Source organism: Grampus griseus (genome assembly GCF_964374135.1).
Source record: "Grampus griseus genome assembly, chromosome: 9".
Taxonomy (NCBI): domain Eukaryota; kingdom Metazoa; phylum Chordata; class Mammalia; order Artiodactyla; family Delphinidae; genus Grampus; species Grampus griseus.
The window spans coordinates 41,592,604-41,614,733 of record NC_139003.1 but is presented as its reverse complement, the minus strand read 5'-3'; the positions used below and the strand labels follow the sequence as shown (position 1 = coordinate 41,614,733).

Here is a 22,130-nt window from a genome sequence, read left to right as displayed (position 1 = left end):
CTTACTCCTTTCTTAAGAAATACTGAATTAACTTTCACAGGGATTTTTAAATAAACTAATAAGGTTTCAGACTACCTGAGAACTAGAAGATACCCATCTGGAATGGAAAGAGGTGAAAATGACCTTGAAGACTTTAGCAACCCAAAAAATTACTGAAATTTACATAGATTTTTGCATGTAATGGGTACATTATGGAAGAGTTTGAATAAATAGCCCATAAGACAGTTTACCATAATTGACCTTTTATTTTAAAAAATTACAGGGAGCAATTTCCAGAATCTTATTTTATAAAAGTACTGCCTATATCAAACATTTTATATCACTATTAATTCCATTGAAGAGCTGCCTTTTTTTTTTAAGGTACTAATTCCAATCGATGGGATATGCCCTTAAAATAGAAAGTTTCCATTTATTCAAATGTCAAAATTAAGATTATTGAGAAGTTTATTGCTTTATGGCTGGGCAAGATGCTACTAGCACATTTTAGGTAAATAATATTCTTTGTTAAAAACTATGAGGTCATTCTGTTTAAAACTTTCAGGATAATTCACAGAAAATAGATATATGTATTCAAATTATACATTGAAGGGCTGAGATATTAGCTAGACATTTATATGTGAAGCAGCTCTTTAAAGAAGACACACAAACAGGTCTGTCTTGGTATAATATACATAATTGAAATTAATAAAACCTGGAAGACCAATATTATGCTATGTTCTGTTAAGATCTTTTAAAAAAATCACACATTTAGTAGTCCATTTGTGCTTAAAATATTCATATGCATGAGAAGCTTAAAGAAAAAAAAAACACCTCTATACATGATGATGAAAAGAAAGTAATAAATTTTTTTGAAATTGCACTGTTATTTAGAACACTTTCCTAAATTCAGACCCTCCTTTGCAACTGGCACAGTTTTTCAGGTCTAATTGGCAACCTGGGGAGGCCCCTCTGGTATTAGTGAAGTAAAGAAGGTGGTGATAAAAGACCAAGCTGATGCCATTAATCCAGGCCTTTGAATTGCACTGGCATCTTCACCTGCATCTTCTCCACTCTCATCTTCAAGCCCATCATCCATAAGACGCTCCTTTCAAACAAAAGAAGAAACATGTTCCTAAGTGATCTGAACAGCTACCATTAACTCATGACAGAAAAGGAGAGAGCTAAATTCTTCCCAAAGGAGGAATATGAGCATATAATAAGGAAGTGGAACTTCATGGTCATTAGAAATCTTCATTAAATCCAAAATTGATAAATTCCTCGTTCAAGTTCAAAGGGATAACTGCCAGTTTAATATAATAAATTCTCACTGTGTGCATAATTTTCTTTTTAGACTATTTTTGGGAAGAATGATATTAGTTCTTTCCACTTAATTCTAATATATGACTGACAGTATTATAAGTTCTCCTAGATGAAACCACACATTTACATGTTAACTTTCCTTCAATACTATGGAATACCCCAAGAGTCTTTTATTATGTTGATCTCATACAGTGCTGAAGAAACATCTATATTTAAAGTATATGAAAACCTCATTAGCATACCATTTCTTCAAGTTCTAGATTGTTTGCATTCTGCACATCATTGTTGACTTCGGCATTATTGTTGGGAGCCTGTTGCTGACCTCCTTCTTGCCTAAAAGGAAACCATCCAGCTTGGTGTCTGCTCAGTAAAATAAAGAGAAAAGAAAATAAGTCACAACTGTTTTTATTTGTAACACTATCAAACATTAGTGTCCCACAAGAGAAAAATGATTAGAACTATGATAAATGAAAAGACCAAATCTCCTACTTCAGGCCAAGAACTACCCCTCTCAAAGCAGTGACAGGAAAACAGGAATCAATTTAAGTCTAAAGTTTATCATGAGCTTAACTGACTCTATGCTAGATATTAAGACAAGTCAGGAGTCATAAAATCATTTTTTGGTATTTTTCAAAATGAAATTCAACTAGATATTTGTTTGCCTCTTGGGAAAAAGGGGGGGCAAGGGACAGTTAGTCTGCTTATGAAAAAAAATCTGACCTATACCTATAGGACTTACTATTGATAACTATAATTAATTAAAAAGCATATCCTCTGCAAGACTGCATCATACACACCTCAAGTTTTAAATAATTGATAGAGCATGTCTAACTGAACTAACAATTTTTATAAAAGACAGTAAAGGAAAAAATCTGCTTCTAGACAATTCTGATAAATGTTCTTACGTTACATAACCTGCTTTGCTTCTGATGCCAGATATCTGAAGGCCAACATTGATATTCCTTGACTCAGCATTCACAACAGACTACCACATGCCAGATTCCGTGCTGAACAGTTTTAGAAAGTAATTAAAAGAAACCACACAAAGTGAATGAACATCACTCACAAATAAACCAGTAGCATGGCTCCCATTACCATGATAAACCGACTAAAAGAAGAATAGAAGTACACAATGCTAAGGAGAATTGCAGCTCGTGAGAACGTGTACATCCAGTCTAGCCAGTCTCGATTGAAGTCTTCTTCGTTTAGCACTGGACCTCCCTGTGCATTCATTTGAACATTCTCATTCATGGGTCGATTTTCTTGGGCCACTAGGTTTGGAGCTGGTGGGGGTTCTTCTCCGGGAACGTGTGCCAGATTTAGAGGCTGTGAAGCAGCAGGCTGGGCTGGGTTGGCATTTGATGTGGCCTGAGCTGAAACTGCAGCTTGACTGAAATATTCACCAAAATAAATATTAAAAAAAACCCAAACATTTATATACTATATTTTTCAAAACTTCCTGGGAAGTCATATGTATTTGTCATAAACCTAATATAGAATATCACAACTCCCGCACCTCATTTCCTAGGTAAGCCTAACTCCCAGTGGAAAAGTGGAGCCAACATGGATGGCAGGAGTAGCTCAGGAAAGGATGTTCTCCCAGCCTGGTAGTCTAGGTTAGCAGGGGAGAGGTGGAAGAGATAAGAACAGCCATGTGATCACTACTGTTTCTCTCTTTCACTAAATTATAAGGTAATGACCAGATCTTTTTCCAAAACTTTTCACTAATGGCCTCTTTTGCTCTTCTACAGAGGATAAATGACCCCCACACCCACCACCTGTTCCTTAGACCCGTGTTTTGAAAGATTTGTCTAAAAAAGTACATTAATCAGGGCTTCCCTGGTGGCACAGTGGTTGAGAATCCGTCTGCCGATGCAGGGGACGTGGGTTCGTGCCCCGGTCCGGGAAGATCCCACATACTGCGGAGCGGCTGGGCCCGTGAGCCATGGCCGCTGAGCCTGCGCATATGGAGCCTGTGCTCCGCAACGGGAGAGGCCACAACAGTGAGAGGCCCGTGTACCACAAAAAAAAAAAAAAAAGGACATTAATCATTACCCTGTGTGTCCACTCTAAGTGATAAATGATTTGTATTAGTATTTTAAAATATTAACGAGATCCAGGTAACAATCCCTCAACCCCAATCCTGACTTTTGGGAACTCCATCTGGAGAACACTGGTGTAGGTCCTTATCAAGTTATGAAGAACTGTGGTCCTAAAGTTTGCCTATAATTTGATTGCTTAAAAGTCAGAATAAATTTTCCTTTAAAAGACTCCCGGTAAAATGATAATATATCTGAAATTTGCTTTAAATTATTTAGCAAAGGGGGGAAAGTTGTAGAACCAGACTGTCATGAATTGATAAATGTTGAAAAGCTGGGTGATGAGAACACGGATTCATTTCACTCTTCTATCTTTTTATATGTTGAAATTTTTCTACAATAAAGTTTTAAAATCAAGATAGCAATATAAAATAGAAGTTTTCTAGGGTACAAAAGCCTATATTTAAGCCAGTTATCTAATACATTGTATATGTAGAGGGGTCTTTCATTTCCAAAACACTTCCTATCTCATGGACATTCTGATTCATAGGTGAGTTATTTCATTAAATGTGAAAACTTGAGGCTCAGAAGTTAAATGATGTACATAAGGTTATATGATTCAGTAGCAAACTACGATAAGCCCCACTTATCTTACACAGTTCTTTTGAGGTTATAAACAAGACAAGGGGTGTAAAGCATCTAGTGGAGTACTAAGGACAAAGCAGTCACTCAAATGATAACCATTACTATGGCGACAGGTAAGGTATAAAGAGCCTTCCTGTAGCCAAGGGGTTATACAGGAGAGCATTAGGATATGAAGTTAATAAAGCAGGTAGCTTCCTGGGGTAAGGTCTAGAGGAAGGATAAGGATACAGACTTCACACTGTAGGCAAGAGAGCCATCAGATGTTTTAGGGGATGGAGAATGACAGACTCAATTATGTGTTACGCAAATTAACCTGGCAGTAGTACAATGAAATATAGTAAAGAGCCTAAAAGGAGAAAAAGTGATTGCAGTAAAGTGGGTCTAACATTAGAAAAGATCTTCACAAAATATTGAAAGTAAGATATAGGGAAGGACGGAAGCTAGAAACAACATACTAACTCATCTTGGTAAGTTGCTGGATTCAGGGATAACAGAAGCCAGAATCAAAGCTGACTAAGGCTAAGAGCTTGGAGGATGATTAAGAAGAGACAGTATCACTGACAAGGAAGTCAAGAAGGAAAATGCACTTAAGGGGATGGTGCAGTTAAATTTCAGACATGCTGCATTTAAGGGAAAGGCAAATTTCTCTATGGAAATCTCCAACAATTAAGTGGAGACACAAGAGGAGGCACAGAAGATGAAGAACGGGAGTCATCACAGAGAGCTAACAACTAAGGCCATGGAAAAAGGAAATCCAAGATGACTGGCCCAGGACTGAATCCTATCTTCCCTACCAGACTATCACAAGGCACATGGTAGGTATACAAATACCTAACTGAACAAGAAATGTTACCATTTAGAAAAAGGGAAAAAACAAAGGACACAAAATGAGTGATCAGAAAGAGAAAAAGAATGAAGAGGATGACAGAATCACAGAAACAGGACAGGAAAACATTAAAGAGAAGCTAGAAATGTTAAATGAACACACAGGAAGTCCAGAAGAAAGAAAACCGAGAAACTGTATTTGGTACTAAGATTGTTCCATGCTGATCAGAAGCAAGACTTACTAAAATACCAACAGTCCAGAGAGCATATTAGCCACAATGAGCCCTACATCAATATGAGCCTCCCTGGCATATGGTTCTATTCCCTTTTTTATTCGACATCCTACCTTCACGTAGATTTGCTGCCTTCCAGTGAAACTTTCCTAAGTTTTCTCCTCTTAAATAGATAAAATGTTCTATTAAAGAAAGCACCTGAATACTGCTAAATATAATTAGGGGAGAGAGAGAGAAGCAAAGAATAGGTTTAGTTGATGTGAACAGGATGTGAACCCTTTTTCCTTTAGCCAAATACTTTAAAATAATTTTTAAAAACCAATGAAACACATCAGTAAATGAAATCCCAAATCAACTTACTTAGAATCAGAAAGAAAATAAAGCAAACACCACAATGAGTAAAAAAATAAACTCAAATTAACTTACTATTGCATATAATACTGATGCGCATACATCTGTTGCCACCATAGCATCTGCAGTGGGCTGAAAGCGGGATACACAGGGAATCCAGCCGGAACAGCCTGCCCAGGAAGCTGGTTGTCTACATTTCTAAAATCGAGTAATAAAGAAATGTCTTTTAATGCTCCAGAAGAAGTTGAAAGCATTTCTCTACATTTTTATTTCTGAACTACAAGTAATCCATTGACAAACGTATTAAATCTTAATGAAAAATACTTATTTTCAGCATTCCTCAAGTAAGACATTATAGCTTATGTAAGATGACCCTGACCCCAAGTATACAGAACAAGTAACATCACAGCCCAATTTTAATGGAAAAATAAAGCAAATGTGCGGCCAGATTAAACATCTGCTATCTTCTCATTTCAGCACAGAAGTCAAAAAATACTTTCATTACATTTTTAGTACATTCTTCTTGAGAACCAAAACCCTAAATTTGGGGGAATTAGCAAAAGGATATTTTACATTAGTAATAAAATATTATTTAAAACATACCACCTATCAACTGTAAAATAAAAAATGAACATTATTAAAATCTGTAAAATATTTTTTAGTTAAATAACCAAGATTAGCAGACATATTTATACATGCATTCCTAAAGTAGATTAAAATTCTATTAATTCAGTAAAATTTGTGGGTGGTCACATTTAACTTTTCTTTCTTTTTTTTTTTTTTTTTTGGTGGTACGTGGGCCTCTCACTGTTGTGGCCTCTCCAGTTGCGGAGCACAGGCTCCAGACGCACAGGCTCAGCGGCCATGGCTCACGGTCCCAGCCGCTCCACGGCATGTGGGATCATCCCGGACCGGGGCACGAACCCGTGTCCCCTGCATCAGCAGACGGACCCTCAACCACTGTGCCACCAGGGAAGCCCACATTTAACTTTTCTATGCCTCAGTTTTCTCATCTCTAAAATGGGGCTAATAATAGAATCTTCCTCACAGGGTTGCTAGTCCGTACTCAGTAAATGTTAGCTGTTTTTATTTTTACTCTCCCCTACCACTAACTCTGAATATGACTTCAAAGTGTGTAATGTGAGGTTTGCAGAAATTCGCATACCTCAAGACAACTACAGGGATAAACATATAAGTAAATGCAGAATTTGTGAATTTTGTAACTCTCCTTTTCTTCCTATTACTTGAATTTTATCTTAGCTAATATTAGTTTGATCTATCCAGAGTGAGACAAGAATAATTAACAAATTCATGAACTTTAATTTTATATTCTAAAGAATGTTAACATACAATTAGTAAAAATTGATTATAGAAACCTAATTTAGAAGAGCTTGGGAGGCTAAGACTTATCAACAAACTGTACTAAAGGCAACTTGGTGCTAGATTAAGGCATCAACTCTGCTGCATGTAACCTGAAATTTCCTCATCCTTGGAGGAATAATAGGAGCCATACAGTGGCTCCCATCCTCAGAAGATCCTCCTGCCTCCTGAATGCAGCCCTCCCCACTACTTCCCAAGCCTTCCCACATACTGAATGAAGAAGGAAAAGCAGAGAATCCTCCATGAGAGTTCCTCCCAGCTCTTGATAAACAAGTCCTGTATAAGAAGAGGAAAAGAATCTTACCCCACCTATACATTTAAAAAGATATCAATTAGTGATCAAATCTGGAGAGAAAGCCATACCACTGGAGCAGAGACGTATTATAAAACATTTATATAAATGTTTTGGCATTTGTATAAATGCTGTTAGCATTTCCCCCAGTGAACTGATGCCTCTGAGCAAAATGAAAACTATCTAAATCAAGTATTAGCCATAATATTAGTCAGTATCTAGGTATATATTTAAATTTTCTTAGTATTTCCAACTAAGAAAAAACTCATCCCCCTAAAAGTAGAACTCAACCGATCTCTACCACTAAGAGGAAATATAACCTCACACAAGTCCATTACTTCAACTGTTAAATGTGAAGGCTGGACTTTGTCACTGTTTTTAAAGGTCAAAGGAAGAAAAGGCCTCTAACAATCACTTAGAAAAAATTACTATAGCTTCCCACCTCACCTTCCTGCAGCCAAAAACATAAATGTGATTACTGAAACTATGTTGTCAAGAAAATAAATTAATAAATTCCCCTAGATGATTCCCATATGCTTCTTCCCTTTCTCAACAATAAGTTAAAAACTAGTGGACTGTATAATTGCTAAGGTACATTCCAGGCCCAGGTTGGTATACTACAATTTTCCATTGTGTTAATTATCCTTCAGACAAGATGTTATATATTTGGTACTCTACAGAAAACAAGAAAAAAGAGTTTATTTGATATGAAATTATAAAGTTACTGTTAAAGCACATAATAATAGAGTAGTGAAACATATTACATAAGAATTTAATATATTCTAGAGGATGCATCATTAAATAACACAATAGAGAATTATTATTTGGAGCTGGGAAAAGTGATGACCAAATTGGTGGTTGGGGGAAGGGAGTTTAAAGGTTCACCTCATTCCATATTCAAATGAGTTTCAAGTAGACTAAAATAAAGTATTGAGTTAAACCACAGAAAATCTAGATGCAATTAGAATTGACTATTTACCAAAACTATGGAAGGAGGAAGACTTTCCTAACTTATAAACAATAGAAGAAAGCACAAAAAAGATAACGTATTTGACAACATAAAATTTAAAGATACTGAGCTTAGAAAAAAATGTTTACAATAAATATTAGTTAATATCTTTTCTATATAAAGAACTCATAGAAATTGAAATAATCATTAGGACACCAAATAAATGCAAATAAAATAAAGATAGGGATTTTTTATCTGCCAATATCCAGTGTTGGCAAGGGGTATAAGTGAAACCCAACTCTTTCATCGCCAGGAGGATAAATTGGAATAAGGCTTTAAAAAACAATTTCATAAAATTAAATACCTTTAAAAATGTTCACTTATACTCAACTGCCCAAGTAATTCTGCTCCTGAGAATTGCTTAAAGAAATATGAAATATGGAAAAAATTTTCACATGTCTGCCCTTTTAAGCCTTTGTACGTACTCATCCCTCTTAGGAACCACACACTCAGCCTACTCCCACTCCCGGCCTCCTTTCCCCTAATAACAGAGAGAAACTGAAAACAAGGACAGTAGCTCATGATTGAAAAGAGAGAACCTTATCATAGCACTTATCAGCATGCTTACGTCACCTGTTTTTAATTCCAGTCCTATGAAGGCATTTATTCTCTGATCTATCTACTTTGACCTACTTCTACTTCTAGGAGTCTATCCTAAATATAAATGGCAAAAATCTGAAATGATATATGCACAAAGCTATTCATTACAACACTATTTGTAAAAGTAAAGATGGAAAATAACTCAAATATTCATCAATAGGAGAGTGGATTTCACAATTTATGCAGTCAGTGAATTGGTGTGCAGATGTAAAAAGGAATGAAAATCTCCATATCCTCCCACAGAATGACCTCCTGTATATTCTGTTATGTGATATTTTGTTAAAAAGCAAGGTGCAGAATATGTATAATATGCTATCTTTAATGTTAGAATGAAAAGGATATATTTATATGTGTGTATACACATTGTGTGTACGTGTGTGTATACACACTTTCTTAAATTTTCACTATGAAACAGTGGAAGGATAAACCAAAACCAAAAAGTCATAAAAGTAGTTACGTATTATGGGGAGAGAGAGAACAGGAAAAGGGAATAAAACGAAAGCAGGGCTCTTAATGTATCTTGTTTTATAGATTTGAGACTGGAACCATAGAAATGTTTTATGCAATTAAGAAAAAAGCTAAAGAAAAAATAACAAGACATAAAAAAAATTCAAAGATACGGAAACAAATGAACTCGTGTATCAAGTCTGCAGCATATCACACAGAGAAGATTTATTCTACTGACTTCAAAACATAGTATTTTAACTGTAATAGGATAAATTCTAAAGACAAAAAAGAACCATACTTGGGGGAAGGGAAACACTCAACTCCAATCCCCTCCGCCCATCCTGTCCACCTAAGGGGAAGGAATACTGAGAAGCACCAAGTAGGTTAGGCTCTGATAAACCCTAGCATGTGATGTTCTGGTAAAATTGTTTCTCCTGAGGGCAGACCTTGTTAAGAAGAACAGAAAGGTCTGGCGTTATTTCAAAATCATTTTCTTTTCTCCTCTGCTTGCTAGAAACACGAAGGAATTCCTCTCTGGTATTTACTGTGAGGACCTGGTCAAGCTCCTAGAAGCATCTCAAGTCTTACATTCAAGTCAAATTCATTTTGAGGTAACTTTTTTTTTTTTTGGCCATGCCCCACAGCTTGCAGGATCTTAGTTCCCCAACCAGGGATTGAACCTGTGCTCTTGGCAGTGGAAGCACGGAGTCCTAACCACTGGACTGCCAAGGAATTCCCATTTTGAGTTAATTTTTAAGTATGGTATAAAATAGTAGTCTAGATTCATTCTTTTGCATGTGGCTGTTCAGTTTTACCAACACCATTTATTGAAGAGACTGTCTTTTCCTCATTATATATTATTGCCTCCTTTGTCATAAATTAATTGACTATATATGTATGGGTTTATTTCTGGGTTCTCTATTCTGTTCCATTGATCTATGTGTCTGTTTTTATGCCAATACCATATTGTTTTAATTACTGTTACTTTATAGTATAGTTTGAAATCAGGGAGTGTGATGCCTTTAGCTTTGCTCTTCTTTCTCAAGATTGCTTTGGCTATTTGAGGTCTTTTGTGGTTCCACACAAACTTTAGGATTGTTTGTTTTATTTCTGTGAAAAATATCATTTGGAATAATGATAGGGATTGACTGAATCTACAGATTGCTTTGAGTAGTATGGACATTTTAACAACACTAATTCTTCTAATCCATGAGCATGGAATATCTTTCCATTTATTTGTGTCTTCAATTTCTTTCATCATTGTCTTATACTTTTCAGTGCATGGCTCTTTCACCTCCTTGGCTAAACTTATTGCTAATACAGACTTTGAATGTTGTAGATTTATATTTGATCTGGAACTATGTCCAGGCTACACTATGCTTTTTTAAATGGTTTATAAAATAAAATAGTATATGATATTTCTATTTAAAAAGCATACTTAGAAAATTATTTGGAAGGAAACTACAAAAATGTTAGCAACAGTTATTTCTGGGTGGTGGGTTATAAGCGATTTTTACTATTAAAAAATCGGATAACACAGAAGGGTACAATGAGTAGGTTTTCAGTTTTAGTAATTATAAAACAAGGTTGTTACTATTTCGGGGGGGAAATTGAGTGTACATAACAGTGGGTATTCTATAAACCAGTCAGCAGTTTTTGGAGTTAAATAAATATGACAGCACAGCACACTGAGTCCAAAATAGTCAGTCAAGATTTATAAATGTGACATTATAAATGGATAGCCAATGTGGTGATATACATGTACTGTTTGGTCTTCTCATGTTTCCTCAGGATCTTGATGGGCAAATTATCACCTGCATTAGAGCTTCTTAAAAAGTGAGGTTCCCAGAATGCTGTTAAGTTGGCAGATTCCTAAGCACTACCCTAAACCTAGTGATTCAAAAACTCAGGGAGTAGGGATCACAATTTAGCAATTTTAACAAGTTCACTAAAGATTGAGACCTACATGGTGGAAAACACATGTGACTAGTTAAACATAAGCTGTACTGAAGTCTAAAAAAGGTGTGCAGAGATTATATTTTGTTGGTGAATTCTTCAAGGTCACTAAATTACTGCTCTTGTACATTTAAGGCTAAGGCTATGTTCAATAAAATTTACTTAAGGACAGATGTAAAGTCTTCATTAGTAAAAAATTACAACTATAAGATGAAATTAAATCACGTTCATTGTTGAACTGAATAACCTATTTACTGAACTTTCACTTAAATTGTTTTGTAAATCACAAAGTGCTCTTTCCAAATATAGATTCATTTTCCAGCACCTAGCACTGGCATTCATTCAAATGTTCAGTGTATCAGACTCACAGATGACTATAAATCTGTTTGCTGAATGAATGTACAACATTCATTTATAAATATGAATGAATTTATAAATAACTGCTAACACATCAGTAAACACTTTACATACATGAACTCTTAATCCACACAGAAATCCTGTATGATAAGTACCGTTATCTCCAGATCATGAGCAAACTGAAACAAAGTAGAGAAGAGACTTGCCCAAGTTAGTCAGTGGTTAGGGCCAGGATTCAAACCAAGGCAGGCTGGCTCCTGAATCTGTACATCCGCTAAGCTATACTGCCCTCCTGATTTAAAACATTATTCATCTAGTAATAGATTCCCTAAGTGAAGCTCAAATCTTTAAGGATTTTATTGCTTATCATCTTAATACTCATTTTTAGCAAAATAAACACTATTTCAGATTTTTCTAATCTGTTTTATATACTTCTAAGAGCTAAATGCCTTTGTCTCCAAAGTTTGTTGATTTTCTCAACAGCCTAAAGAAATTATTAATCTTTTCCCAAGATAACCATGGTCTTATTCTGAAGATATGCAACTTTACATACTTTATTTTGTTTATTACAAAATATATTCACTGTAAGTATGAGAAAGAGTTAAAAATCTTATTGTGCAGAGAGTTAAAAATCTTATTGTGCAGAGATAACTATTATTAACATGTCATTACATATTCTTCCAGGTTTATTATATCCATAATTTTCTCACTTTCTATCACTACCACCGTATTTGGTAAAATATTAGTAAAATCACTCTGTATAAATTAAGAGGAACTGAACTGTCTTACTCTGCAAAAAAGACAGGAAAGGAATCACTGTCATAAGACAGAAAGTATTTTAAGCCATTATTCTATAATGTAAACCGTGACAACACTGTTTTTTATAAATAACTAAATTTTGCTTTGTAATAATCATTTTCTGAAAACAAAAATATTGATAGTTTCATAGGATGCTTCATAAAAGTCTACAATCAGCCTAATCTAAACACTTATTTTTAGAAGAAAAACTCAAGAATATGAGACAGATGAGTCTTTTAAATATTTTGCTATATACTCCGCTTTGTTTTTCTGCATTAAGAATTGAATTAAGTTTAAAGTTCTAAGTAGAAAGTACCTATATGTTATTACATCCTGTTTGGCATAACAATCAGTGGCTACTCCTTGGTTATATCACTTACTACCATTCTGAGGAGTCCTAGCCATTTCCTTATTTCCAGCCTCACCATCATGGATCTGGAGCACTGTCACACACTGCAGTCCCACAGCATGATATGCAACACAAAACAACTATCGTTACCTATTATTCATGTTTCCTTTACTTCAAAAGTACTCTGGTTTCAGACATAACCCAGGTCTAAACTGTATTCTCCAAGATCCTCCTTTCTGAGCTGTCTGAAAGATATGCTGTGGCTGTCGACTGCATTCCCCCCTGGAACTGCCTAACCCAAGAGGCCTGCTGTAATTGCTAAATATAAGGTAGCCATAGCAAGCTTCTTGAGTAAACTCCTCCAAGAAAGACTCTGGATAACATGCAATGGTTAGCATATCTTCATAATACATCACAGTTTTATTCTACCTCAGTTGTTACCTTACTGATCATAAACACCAGTGGAAGTTTTTAAAAGCATATTACTGGGCCCTATACTCTTCCAAGAACACTCTTATTCACCCATCTGCTCCCCAGAAGACTAATTTGCATAGACCTATAGTGAGACTGAGTAAAAACAAAAATTTTAGTTACCTAGATCCTTGTTATTCAAAGTATGTTCTAAGCATCAGAAGCATCAGCATCACAGGGGAGCTTGCTGGAAATACAGAATCTCAGGCCCCATAAGACCTACTGAATCAGAACCAGCATCTTAATAAGATCCCCAGGTGATTAGCACTAACATTAAAGACTGAAAAGTACTGCCCTAGACAATTCTAATGTACAACCAGCTTTCAAAAGCACTGCTCCTGGGCTTCCCTGGTGGTGCAGTGGTTAAGAATCTGCCTGCCAACGCAGGGGACATGGGTTTGAGCCCGAGTCCGGGAAGATCCCACATGCCGCAGAACAACTAAGCCCGTGCGCTACATCTACTAAGCCTGCACTCTAGAGCCTGCGGGCCACAACTACTGAGCCCTCACGCCTAGAGTCCGTGCTCCACAAAAAGAGAAGCCACCGCAATGAGAAGCCCGTGCACTGCAACGAAGAGTAGCACCCGCTAGCCTAAACTAGAGAAAAGCCCACGTGCAGCAACAAAGACCCAGCACAGCCAAAAATAAAATAAATAAATTAAAAAACAAAACACCATTCACTTAAAAAAAAAAAAGCACTGCTCCTGGGAATTCCCTGGCGGTCCAGTGGTTAGGACTCCATGCTCTCACTGCAGAGGGCCCGGGGTTTAGTTCCTGATCAGTGAACTAAAATCCCACAAACCGTGTGAGACAGCCCAAAAAAAAAAAAAAACAAAGCACTGCTCCACCTAACCCTCTAATTCTCAAAACATATAATTAGGTATATGAGTAAATTTCAAACGTACTTTGATTACTGAAGGGGGCTACCATGAAAGTCTGGAGTCACAGATTTTTAAGAGGCCCACAGCTATCAGTTTCACTCACCCTTGCATTACATATGGGAACTGATGACTCTGTGCTGGGTCGGTTTGTGCTTGTGGAAGGGTTCGTTGCCTCAATCCTTCTGAGGACGAACTGGTAGCTAAAGACAAGGTTTCTTGACTGGATGATGGAGTTGATGATCCTGACAGATCTGAACTCTACAAACAAAAATGTAATTATTTTTTCAAGGAGATTTAATTCATTACAATCACAATATTATAGACACATTGCTAAAAAGGTACTTATGAAATCCCTCTGCAAAGAGTGAATTTTAGAAATTTACTGATTTGACTCCTGTGCCCAGCTTAATAGGTAGATATTTTAATTCTTATGAGACTGAAGAGTTTAGAAAATCAAAATCATTTAATTACACATTAGTCCATTTCTCAACTATAAAGGGCTGAGTAGTAATTATATACAAAAAAATAGCATACAAAATTTGTGAAAATTAAATTCATACAAAGCTCTTTTCATGATGCTTAACACATAGGAAGTGTTTGATAAATGGTACTCATAACTGTGTCACTTAAACAGTTACTATGAACTACTACTGTATAACAGCTACTGTATAACATGCTATTAGTAGTATACTCGTTTAAAATATTGAGGAACATGCTAGAATTTTGTGTTATCTCTGACATTAACAAGGAACATAACCTTAAAATTCACTTAACCCCTGAGTCTCAGCTTTCCTATAAAAAATGAGATTGAACTAGATTTTCAAGATTTCTTTCAGTTGTAAAATTCTATTAGTTTATAGATACCACCAACAAATATTGTTTTTTTACAACATGAACAAAATACCAAACAGGATTTTAAAATTCTCATGCTTCAGTGATGTCAGTAACTCACAGATTCAATAACCTCAAACAATATAATCTCTTGAAGACCACCTCAATTTGCTACTGCTTGAAAATAGTTTGTCAAGTGTTTTATGTAAATTTAAAACACAATTACATTTTATATAAATTCCCCACTTTAAAAAGCTGGGTACAAAATAATTTCAACATCCTTCCAAGTTCACTAAAATTGCATTTACCTGTACTGCCTTCCTATTTACAGCATGTCTTTTTGCCTCTCTACCTTCCTTAGTCCTGCCATGTGAAATGGCCCAAGGACACACTGGTCTTTTGCAAAACTAACAAAAGCTTTAAGATGTTATTCCACACCACACAGACACCAGAAACCTTACTAGGGAGCCTGATTGTTAGGCACATGACCTGGAAAGTGTTCTTTTTTGGCATGATTTCTTGTTAAAGGGACCATCAAAATATGGTGTTCATTAAAAAATTAATAGAAGAAAGGCCTAGCCATTTGGCAGCACAGCCTAATTTTTCTAGAACTAATTACTTCTGGCCTTATTGGATAACTCTTTCATGAACAGATTTTTAAGACATTTTCAAGTCCCACTGAAATTTATCTGCCATAAAAAATTAAGAGGAATTCAACTTAATTCTCCTTTGATACTTTTTAGATTTTTATAACACACCTTAAAAAAACTGAATATATATACTAATGACATGAAATCATGAACGAGGAACCACTAGAAAAGTGAGAAGGTTCTTTGTCAACAAAAAGAGGAGCAACACAACTGTGTCCAAAGACTATACACAGAACTCTATGCCAATGCCAGGGTTTTGTCCCTTCTTATGCAAGGTAGGAAACATAGAAAGACCCTTAGGTTTATTGACAAAACATATCTCAATTTAATGTAAGCTAAACTCCCATGGCTGGTACTAGAAAATACTATTGAGGCTATGCTAATTAAATACAGCAACTAGAAGATGTAGTTTCTTAAAGAAGCAGTTAACTGGCAGTATCTATATCACCCATGCCATTCATCCCCTCCTTAAAGTTTTGGCTAGATTCTTGGCAAGAAGGAAAGTACACTTAGCAGTACAAAAGCTCCCTGCCCAGGAAGTTTTAAGCAAGCTTCCACTCATCCAGTCCTTTTCTTTCACCTCCAAAAGTGTCACATAAAGCTTTTACGGGAAACCAAAAATAATTTAATATAAAAGATTTGAGACGGTGTCTCTAAAACTTGTAGACAATATCTAAGTTGAAAAGTTCAACTAGTTTTTAAATTTTCCAAAACAGTTTTAAGCAGATGGAAAAATAAGAAGGGAGAAATGAATACTCAAGTCTGAAAGAACTGAGTAGGTTAAGTAATTATTCCTCCCACAGTTGGAATATAGGCTCAAATGCAATCATTTTAAAAAACAAAGTTCTTGACTAAGCAATCTACCAAGAAGATTTAGCAAACTTAAAGTTTAAATAATTTAATCTACCTTAATTAAATATACTATATCAAATACTTTAAATATTTCTGAAATACTCGCCCTAGAGTTTATATTATATAACCATATCATAATTCTGTTTTTTGAGTATTTCAGTAATTAAACCCCTGAAGATTGGATCTATTACTGACCTGCCATATAGCACATTATAACTCATGGGGAACAGGCTTCAGGGGATAACAGTGTGTATTGGATCTCTAAAAATGAAGTTTAAATGCTTAACTTGAGCTGTTCAAAACACAGTCTTACAACCCACAAGAGCGAATTGTTCTGTTTTCCACTTAGTTTTTAAAGGCAAAAAAGGATAATCAGAAAACTTCAACATTTACTCTGCCCAAAATAACTCACAGAATTGCTGCTGGATGTCAATGCTTCATGACTTTGTCTACTGGTGCTGGATTTTGGAGAACTGGGAGGAGTCCGAGAAGTACATACTAGATGAACCATATGATACTCATCTTGCTAAAATTAAAGAAGATTACATTTAAAGAGTAGTACTGGAAAATACACAGCTCAAAAATGTCAGTAGCTAAGCAGAAATACTTAATTCAGAACTTAAGTTCCTTCCTACCACAGCCATTTTATTAGTAATAAATTGCTGTCATTAGGACCCTTGTGAATTCAATATTTTGTCCATGCTTAGAAAATGGTCTCAATACTCAGGAATTGCTATATGAAAAAAATGATTATTTTGTATACCAAGCCGTTTTGAAGCAAACACTGCTGTAAAGTTGTGTCAGCACTATCTATTATTTCAGTATAAAAACATCTAGCATGTTAATATCAGAACTGTGATAGTCACACTGAAGTTTAGGCCTACAAACTTTGAGTAGTGAAATGTTTTCATTATTTGAGACCTTACAGCGATAAAGAAACTCAAGTAACTTCACTATAATCTCATTTGTCTTAGTTTTAGCAATAGTGTTTTATTTTTTTAAGTCAAAAACTGTTTTTATCTATAACACTTATGCACAGACATAAAGCATATATTTGAACTATATTCTGTAAATATTCCAAATGTGTTGCCATAAATCTACAACTACGACTGAAGGAAAATGTTCTAAAAATGATTAGAATTGGCATTTTAGCTTAGCGATTTCATGAGTATATTTATAGTTAGGCATAAAGCAAGTAAATAAGATGGAGAAAGGAAAGAGAATAAAGGGGGGCAGAGAAGAACAAAGGATGGCTCAGCAATTTTAAAAAAGAAAGAAAAGGGACTTCCCTGACAGTCCAGTGGTTAAGACTCCACCTTCCAATGCAGGGGGCGTGCGTTCAATCCCTGGTTGGGGAACTAAGATCCCACATGCAGCATGGTGCAGCCAAAATTAAAAAAAAAGAAAAAAAGCATGTGGGATCTTAGTTCCCAGACCAGGGATCGAACCCGTGCCCCCTGCAGCGGAAGCGCAGAGTCTTAACCACTGGACCACCAGGGAAGTCCTGAGGCATTCTTCTTTTAAGTCTTCTGGTTGCAAATGATTTCTGGCAGCAAAAGCCTTTTTAAATGTATGCATATGCAGCCTCTAGCTATACTTGGGTAAAATAATAAATATATATTTCAAAGAGCATATAGCAAAAAGGTTTTTAAGGATAAAGACAGGGAAAGAATGAAGAGGTGAAGCACAGAGGATTTGGGGGGTAGTGAAATATTCCGTACAATACTATAATGGTGGATACATGTCATTTTACATTTGTTAAAATCTACAGAATGTACACCACCAAGAGTGAACCCTAATGGAAACTATGGGTTTGGGGTGATAATGATGTCAATGTAGGCATCAACTGTAACTACTATACCACTCTGACGTGGATGTTGTTAGTGGGGGTAGCTGTGCATGTGTGGAGGCAGGAGGTATATGGGAAATCTCTATACTCTCTGCTCAATTTTGCTGTGAACCTAAAACTACTCTAAAAAACAAAGTCTAGGGGCTTCCCTGGTGGTGCAGTGGTTGAGAGTCTGTCTGCCGATGCAGGAGACACAGGCTCGTGCCCCAGTCCGGGAGGATCCCACATGCCGCGGAGCGGCTGGGCGCGTGAGTCATGGCCGCTGAGCCTGCGCGTCCGGAGCCTGTGCTCCGCAACAGGAGAGGCCGCAACAGTGAGAGGCCCGCGAACCGCAAAAAAAAAAAAAAAAAAAGTCTATTAAGAAAAGAAATGGGGGGGGTGAATCTGCTGCAAATTCCACTATTTTTGAGAGGGAAAGAGAGCGAGGGAGACAGAGAGGTTATTAAACCACTTTGGCAACCTGAAACTACGTGATTAAAATGAAAATGACAGCAAGAAGTCACAGTGGCAAAACTAAAATGTCAACTATCTAACAGAAGGAACATACCAGTGTAAGATTTTTTAAAGTTTCCCACAGGTGATCAATAAACATACAGGAGAGGATAGAGAGATTAGGGATATCCAGAAAACACTGAGTTAGGTCAAAGATCTAAAGCAAAACATTAACAGCTATATATTCAATTCTGCTACACTCACAAGCAAAAAGAATCTCAAACATTTGAAAAGTTCTAAAAGTATAAATTCCACAAATAAACAGGAGCTAAAAAGCTGCCATTAAAATAACTAGCATTCAATCTGTCAAAAAAACTATATTCAAATATATTTAACTCTGAGTACCAGCATTCAAAGTTTGCTAACTGATGGACCAATTGGGCTTCATTCTGTTTTCTGTCCTGAAATTAAACTCCTAACCGAAGTTAACTTGTATTAAAACATAGTTTTGTCAAAAGGGTATTTAAGAGAGGAGACTATTACCAATGAAAATCCTTCACCACTACTTGAGCACTCTACTCCTGCACAGTTTACTGATAACTCAGTACTGCTTTCTTACACAAGATAACAAATCCCTGAACACAAATATATAATCCTATTTTAGATTTAGCTATCAGATGGATATACAAAACTGTTACCTAAACCCAAGAGTTGATCTTAAGTAACTAAAAACTAAACTGGTTGGATATCAATAAAACTTCAGAACATATCTCCTCTAGCACTCTGAGTATCTGGTATCAAATAGTGGTAGAAAAGCTTACTTTTCTGAGAATGTCTTTCAGCTGCAGGTGATCGGGAAGCAGTCTGCCAGAATACACCAACCTCTGATCCTTTGTCAACTAAGAAATGGGACAAAGAAAAGAATTCAACTTTTTCTAATTATACAAATTTAAGGTTGGGAATAAGATGCCTTACAATGGGTAAAGTAAAACTCCCTTTAGGCACAAATAAGCAGAAAACTGACATAATTAAGAATTTTGTTTTTCCAAATTCCACTTAAGACATTAAAAGTTCAGCATATGGTAGCATATCTACTGTAGATATAATAAAATACAGATAATTACCAAATTATTTTTAAAACGAGGAAAACAAGGTAAATTGGAAGTTCGTATTTTCAGCCATAATGCAATCCATGTGTGACTGTCATTAAAAACCTTCAAGATTTTAAATGAGAAGGTGGCTGACTTTCTATTAACAGTCAACAATGGGATAAAATTCCAAGGTCACCAGTGTTGCTTTGCATTGTTTGTCAGTATTTTTAATCAAAAGTAAACATAAGATTTAGTTTACTCTTTACTAACATCTTGCAGGACAATTTATTGGTTTTAATTCCAAAGCCGTTTGGATTTAGTTACAGCTTTAGGTAACTATTCTTGTTTTTATTATTCCTGCCATTCTCATGAATACCTTCGTACATTTTTCAAAAACACAAGACTAAAGAAAAATCAACTCAAGTGCATGGAGATTCAAGTGCCATCTCCATATGCAACCCAAAATAGGAAATATGTTCTGGTTATCTCTGCCTTATTCTGTACTTAAAATAAATCTGCTAAGTGCTCACACTACAAGTATTAAGTATTTTAAATAAAAGCATTTATGTAGAGTCCCCATAAGACCTCCTATTTCATAACTGAGGAACAGGCAAATGTTCGTTGAATTCTATTAAAACAGTTAAATATTAGCTATATCAACAATTACTAAACATGCCAAATCCAAGCAATAACTATAACAATCTTCAAACAGACTACATATGCAACATGGCTACTAAAAAAAAGTCTTACATTAAAAATAACCATGGTAGAAAGAGTCATACTGAGTAATATCTGTGATTCAGGGGTCCTTAGGTACCAAAGATCAAGGGAAGATATAGTTGTCCTTCCAAGATACTTAGCTTTTAGGCATAATTTAGCTTCCCCTGGAAGTATTTTTGAGTGTACCATTCCTAAAATGCACATATAAAAATTCTTATATTAACAACCAAATACAACAAAGGATTTTTTTAAAAATACATATCACAAGTCTTGAAACTTCAATCAATACATATAAATATTGAGTGGAGCACAAACAGTAAATTATATAACATAAGTTAAATGCTAAGTAGATAATGACTGACTTAATCCCTGGACAAATGAATTATGTAATGCTTTGTAAGTTTCCAAAATATACTTATTACTTCAGCTGCAACCTAAAGAAGCTTCTTTGATAAATACTACAGTCATCATAAACTATCATTCTTTCACCAGCCCAAACATTTAATAGATACTTCTCTGTCATATCATTCTGTATAAAAATTATCAGTTCTTTCCTTACGAATTTTTTTTACTTTATTTTGAAACTTCTCAAACATACATAAAGTGGAGAGAATAAAATGAAACCCCTTACCATCTTCAAGAATTCCCAAATATCCAGCTCCAACAATTATCAACATTCTGCTGTTCCTGTTTCATTTACCCACCTACCCCCATTTTGTTTTTGGCAAGGAAGAGAGTTTTAAAGCAAATACCACATATTTCTTTTTGCCTGTAAAAAACAGAATGTATCTGTAACAGTTTTTTTTCCAACTACCCACAATATTACCACATTCAACAAAATAAATATTAATTCCTTATAATGTGATATCCAGCACAGCTCAATTTTTCCCACTTGCTCAAAAATGTCTTTTTAGGAATGGTTTGTCTAAATCAGAATACAAACAAGGTTCACACATGGAATGGGGCTTTTATGTCTCTTGTAATTTTTTAACAGCTTCCACTTCTTTAAAATTTTTCCCTAGCTATTTGTTGAAAAAAACATGTTGCAATCTGGATTTGGGTGACTATGTCCTCCTGGTATTGTACAGCATGTCCTGTACTCTCTGTATAATGAAGTTAGATCTAGAGGGTTGATTAAATTCAGGTTCTTTTTTGTTTGACAAGAGAACTTCCTGTTGCATCATATTATTAGCACACTGGATTGAGTGACTTACTTTTAGTCATGTTAAGTTTGATCAGTGGGTTCAAATGTTGTCAGCCAAATTCATCCCTTATAAAGTCTGCCATCAAACATTCACCTTATTAACAACCTAGGTCCAACTGCCTAGATCCATTATTTCATTAGGGGTAGAAAATATTTTCTAATTCTCTAATTCTTTCTGTATTAGCTGTGCTTCTTCTAAAAGAACTTTACCTCATCGACCATTTGCTTACCTAGATTACACAAGAAAGACAGCAAAAATGCTCAATTTATTCCCTTTATCAGTTTTCAGAATGAGTGCCCAAGCAACCTCCAGAAGTGACCAAAAAGTTTTGGTTTAAGTATCATTGTGAGCTTGTGGAATTTTGTTTTTCAATGTACTGCCACCTGGTTGTTTTTGTTAATCCTCAAATTGCACCATCTTTGGCCAGTAGGAGTCCCTTCAGGTTGGATCCTATGTCACTTTGACATGACCTCTAAGAGCTTCCTTGCTTTCGGGCACACCAGGTTCATCTTCCACATTTCTTTCCCCAGGCCTGGAATCAGCCACTGTTCCAGGGGCCTTGATTCCTT

The 22,130-nt window shown here is 35.6% G+C and overlaps 1 protein-coding gene across 3 annotated transcripts in view; it reads right to left on the bottom strand.

The window, feature by feature from the left end:
* Positions 1-225: 225 nt before the first annotated feature.
* HERPUD2 (HERPUD family member 2) overlaps positions 226-22,130 on the bottom strand; it is a gene marked incomplete at its 5' end in the record, with an annotated part of 42,452 nt that continues 20,547 nt past the window's right edge. Inside the window, 8 exons of one of the 3 annotated variants that reach the window (XM_082661477.1) lie at positions 226-1,084; positions 1,542-1,659; positions 2,366-2,689; positions 5,468-5,590; positions 14,035-14,189; positions 16,677-16,790; positions 19,367-19,444; positions 20,387-20,545. In XM_082661477.1, coding sequence (XP_082517603.1) covers positions 923-1,084; positions 1,542-1,659; positions 2,366-2,689; positions 5,468-5,590; positions 14,035-14,189; positions 16,677-16,790; positions 19,367-19,444; positions 20,387-20,545 — 1,233 coding nt within the window. In that variant the 3' untranslated portion in view covers positions 226-922. Of the gene's footprint in view, positions 1,085-1,541; positions 1,660-2,365; positions 2,690-5,467; positions 5,591-14,034; positions 14,190-16,676; positions 16,791-19,366; positions 19,445-20,386; positions 20,546-22,130 lie in introns of those variants that run through there. The other 2 variants (XM_082661478.1, XM_082661479.1) reach the window with 2 other exon arrangements.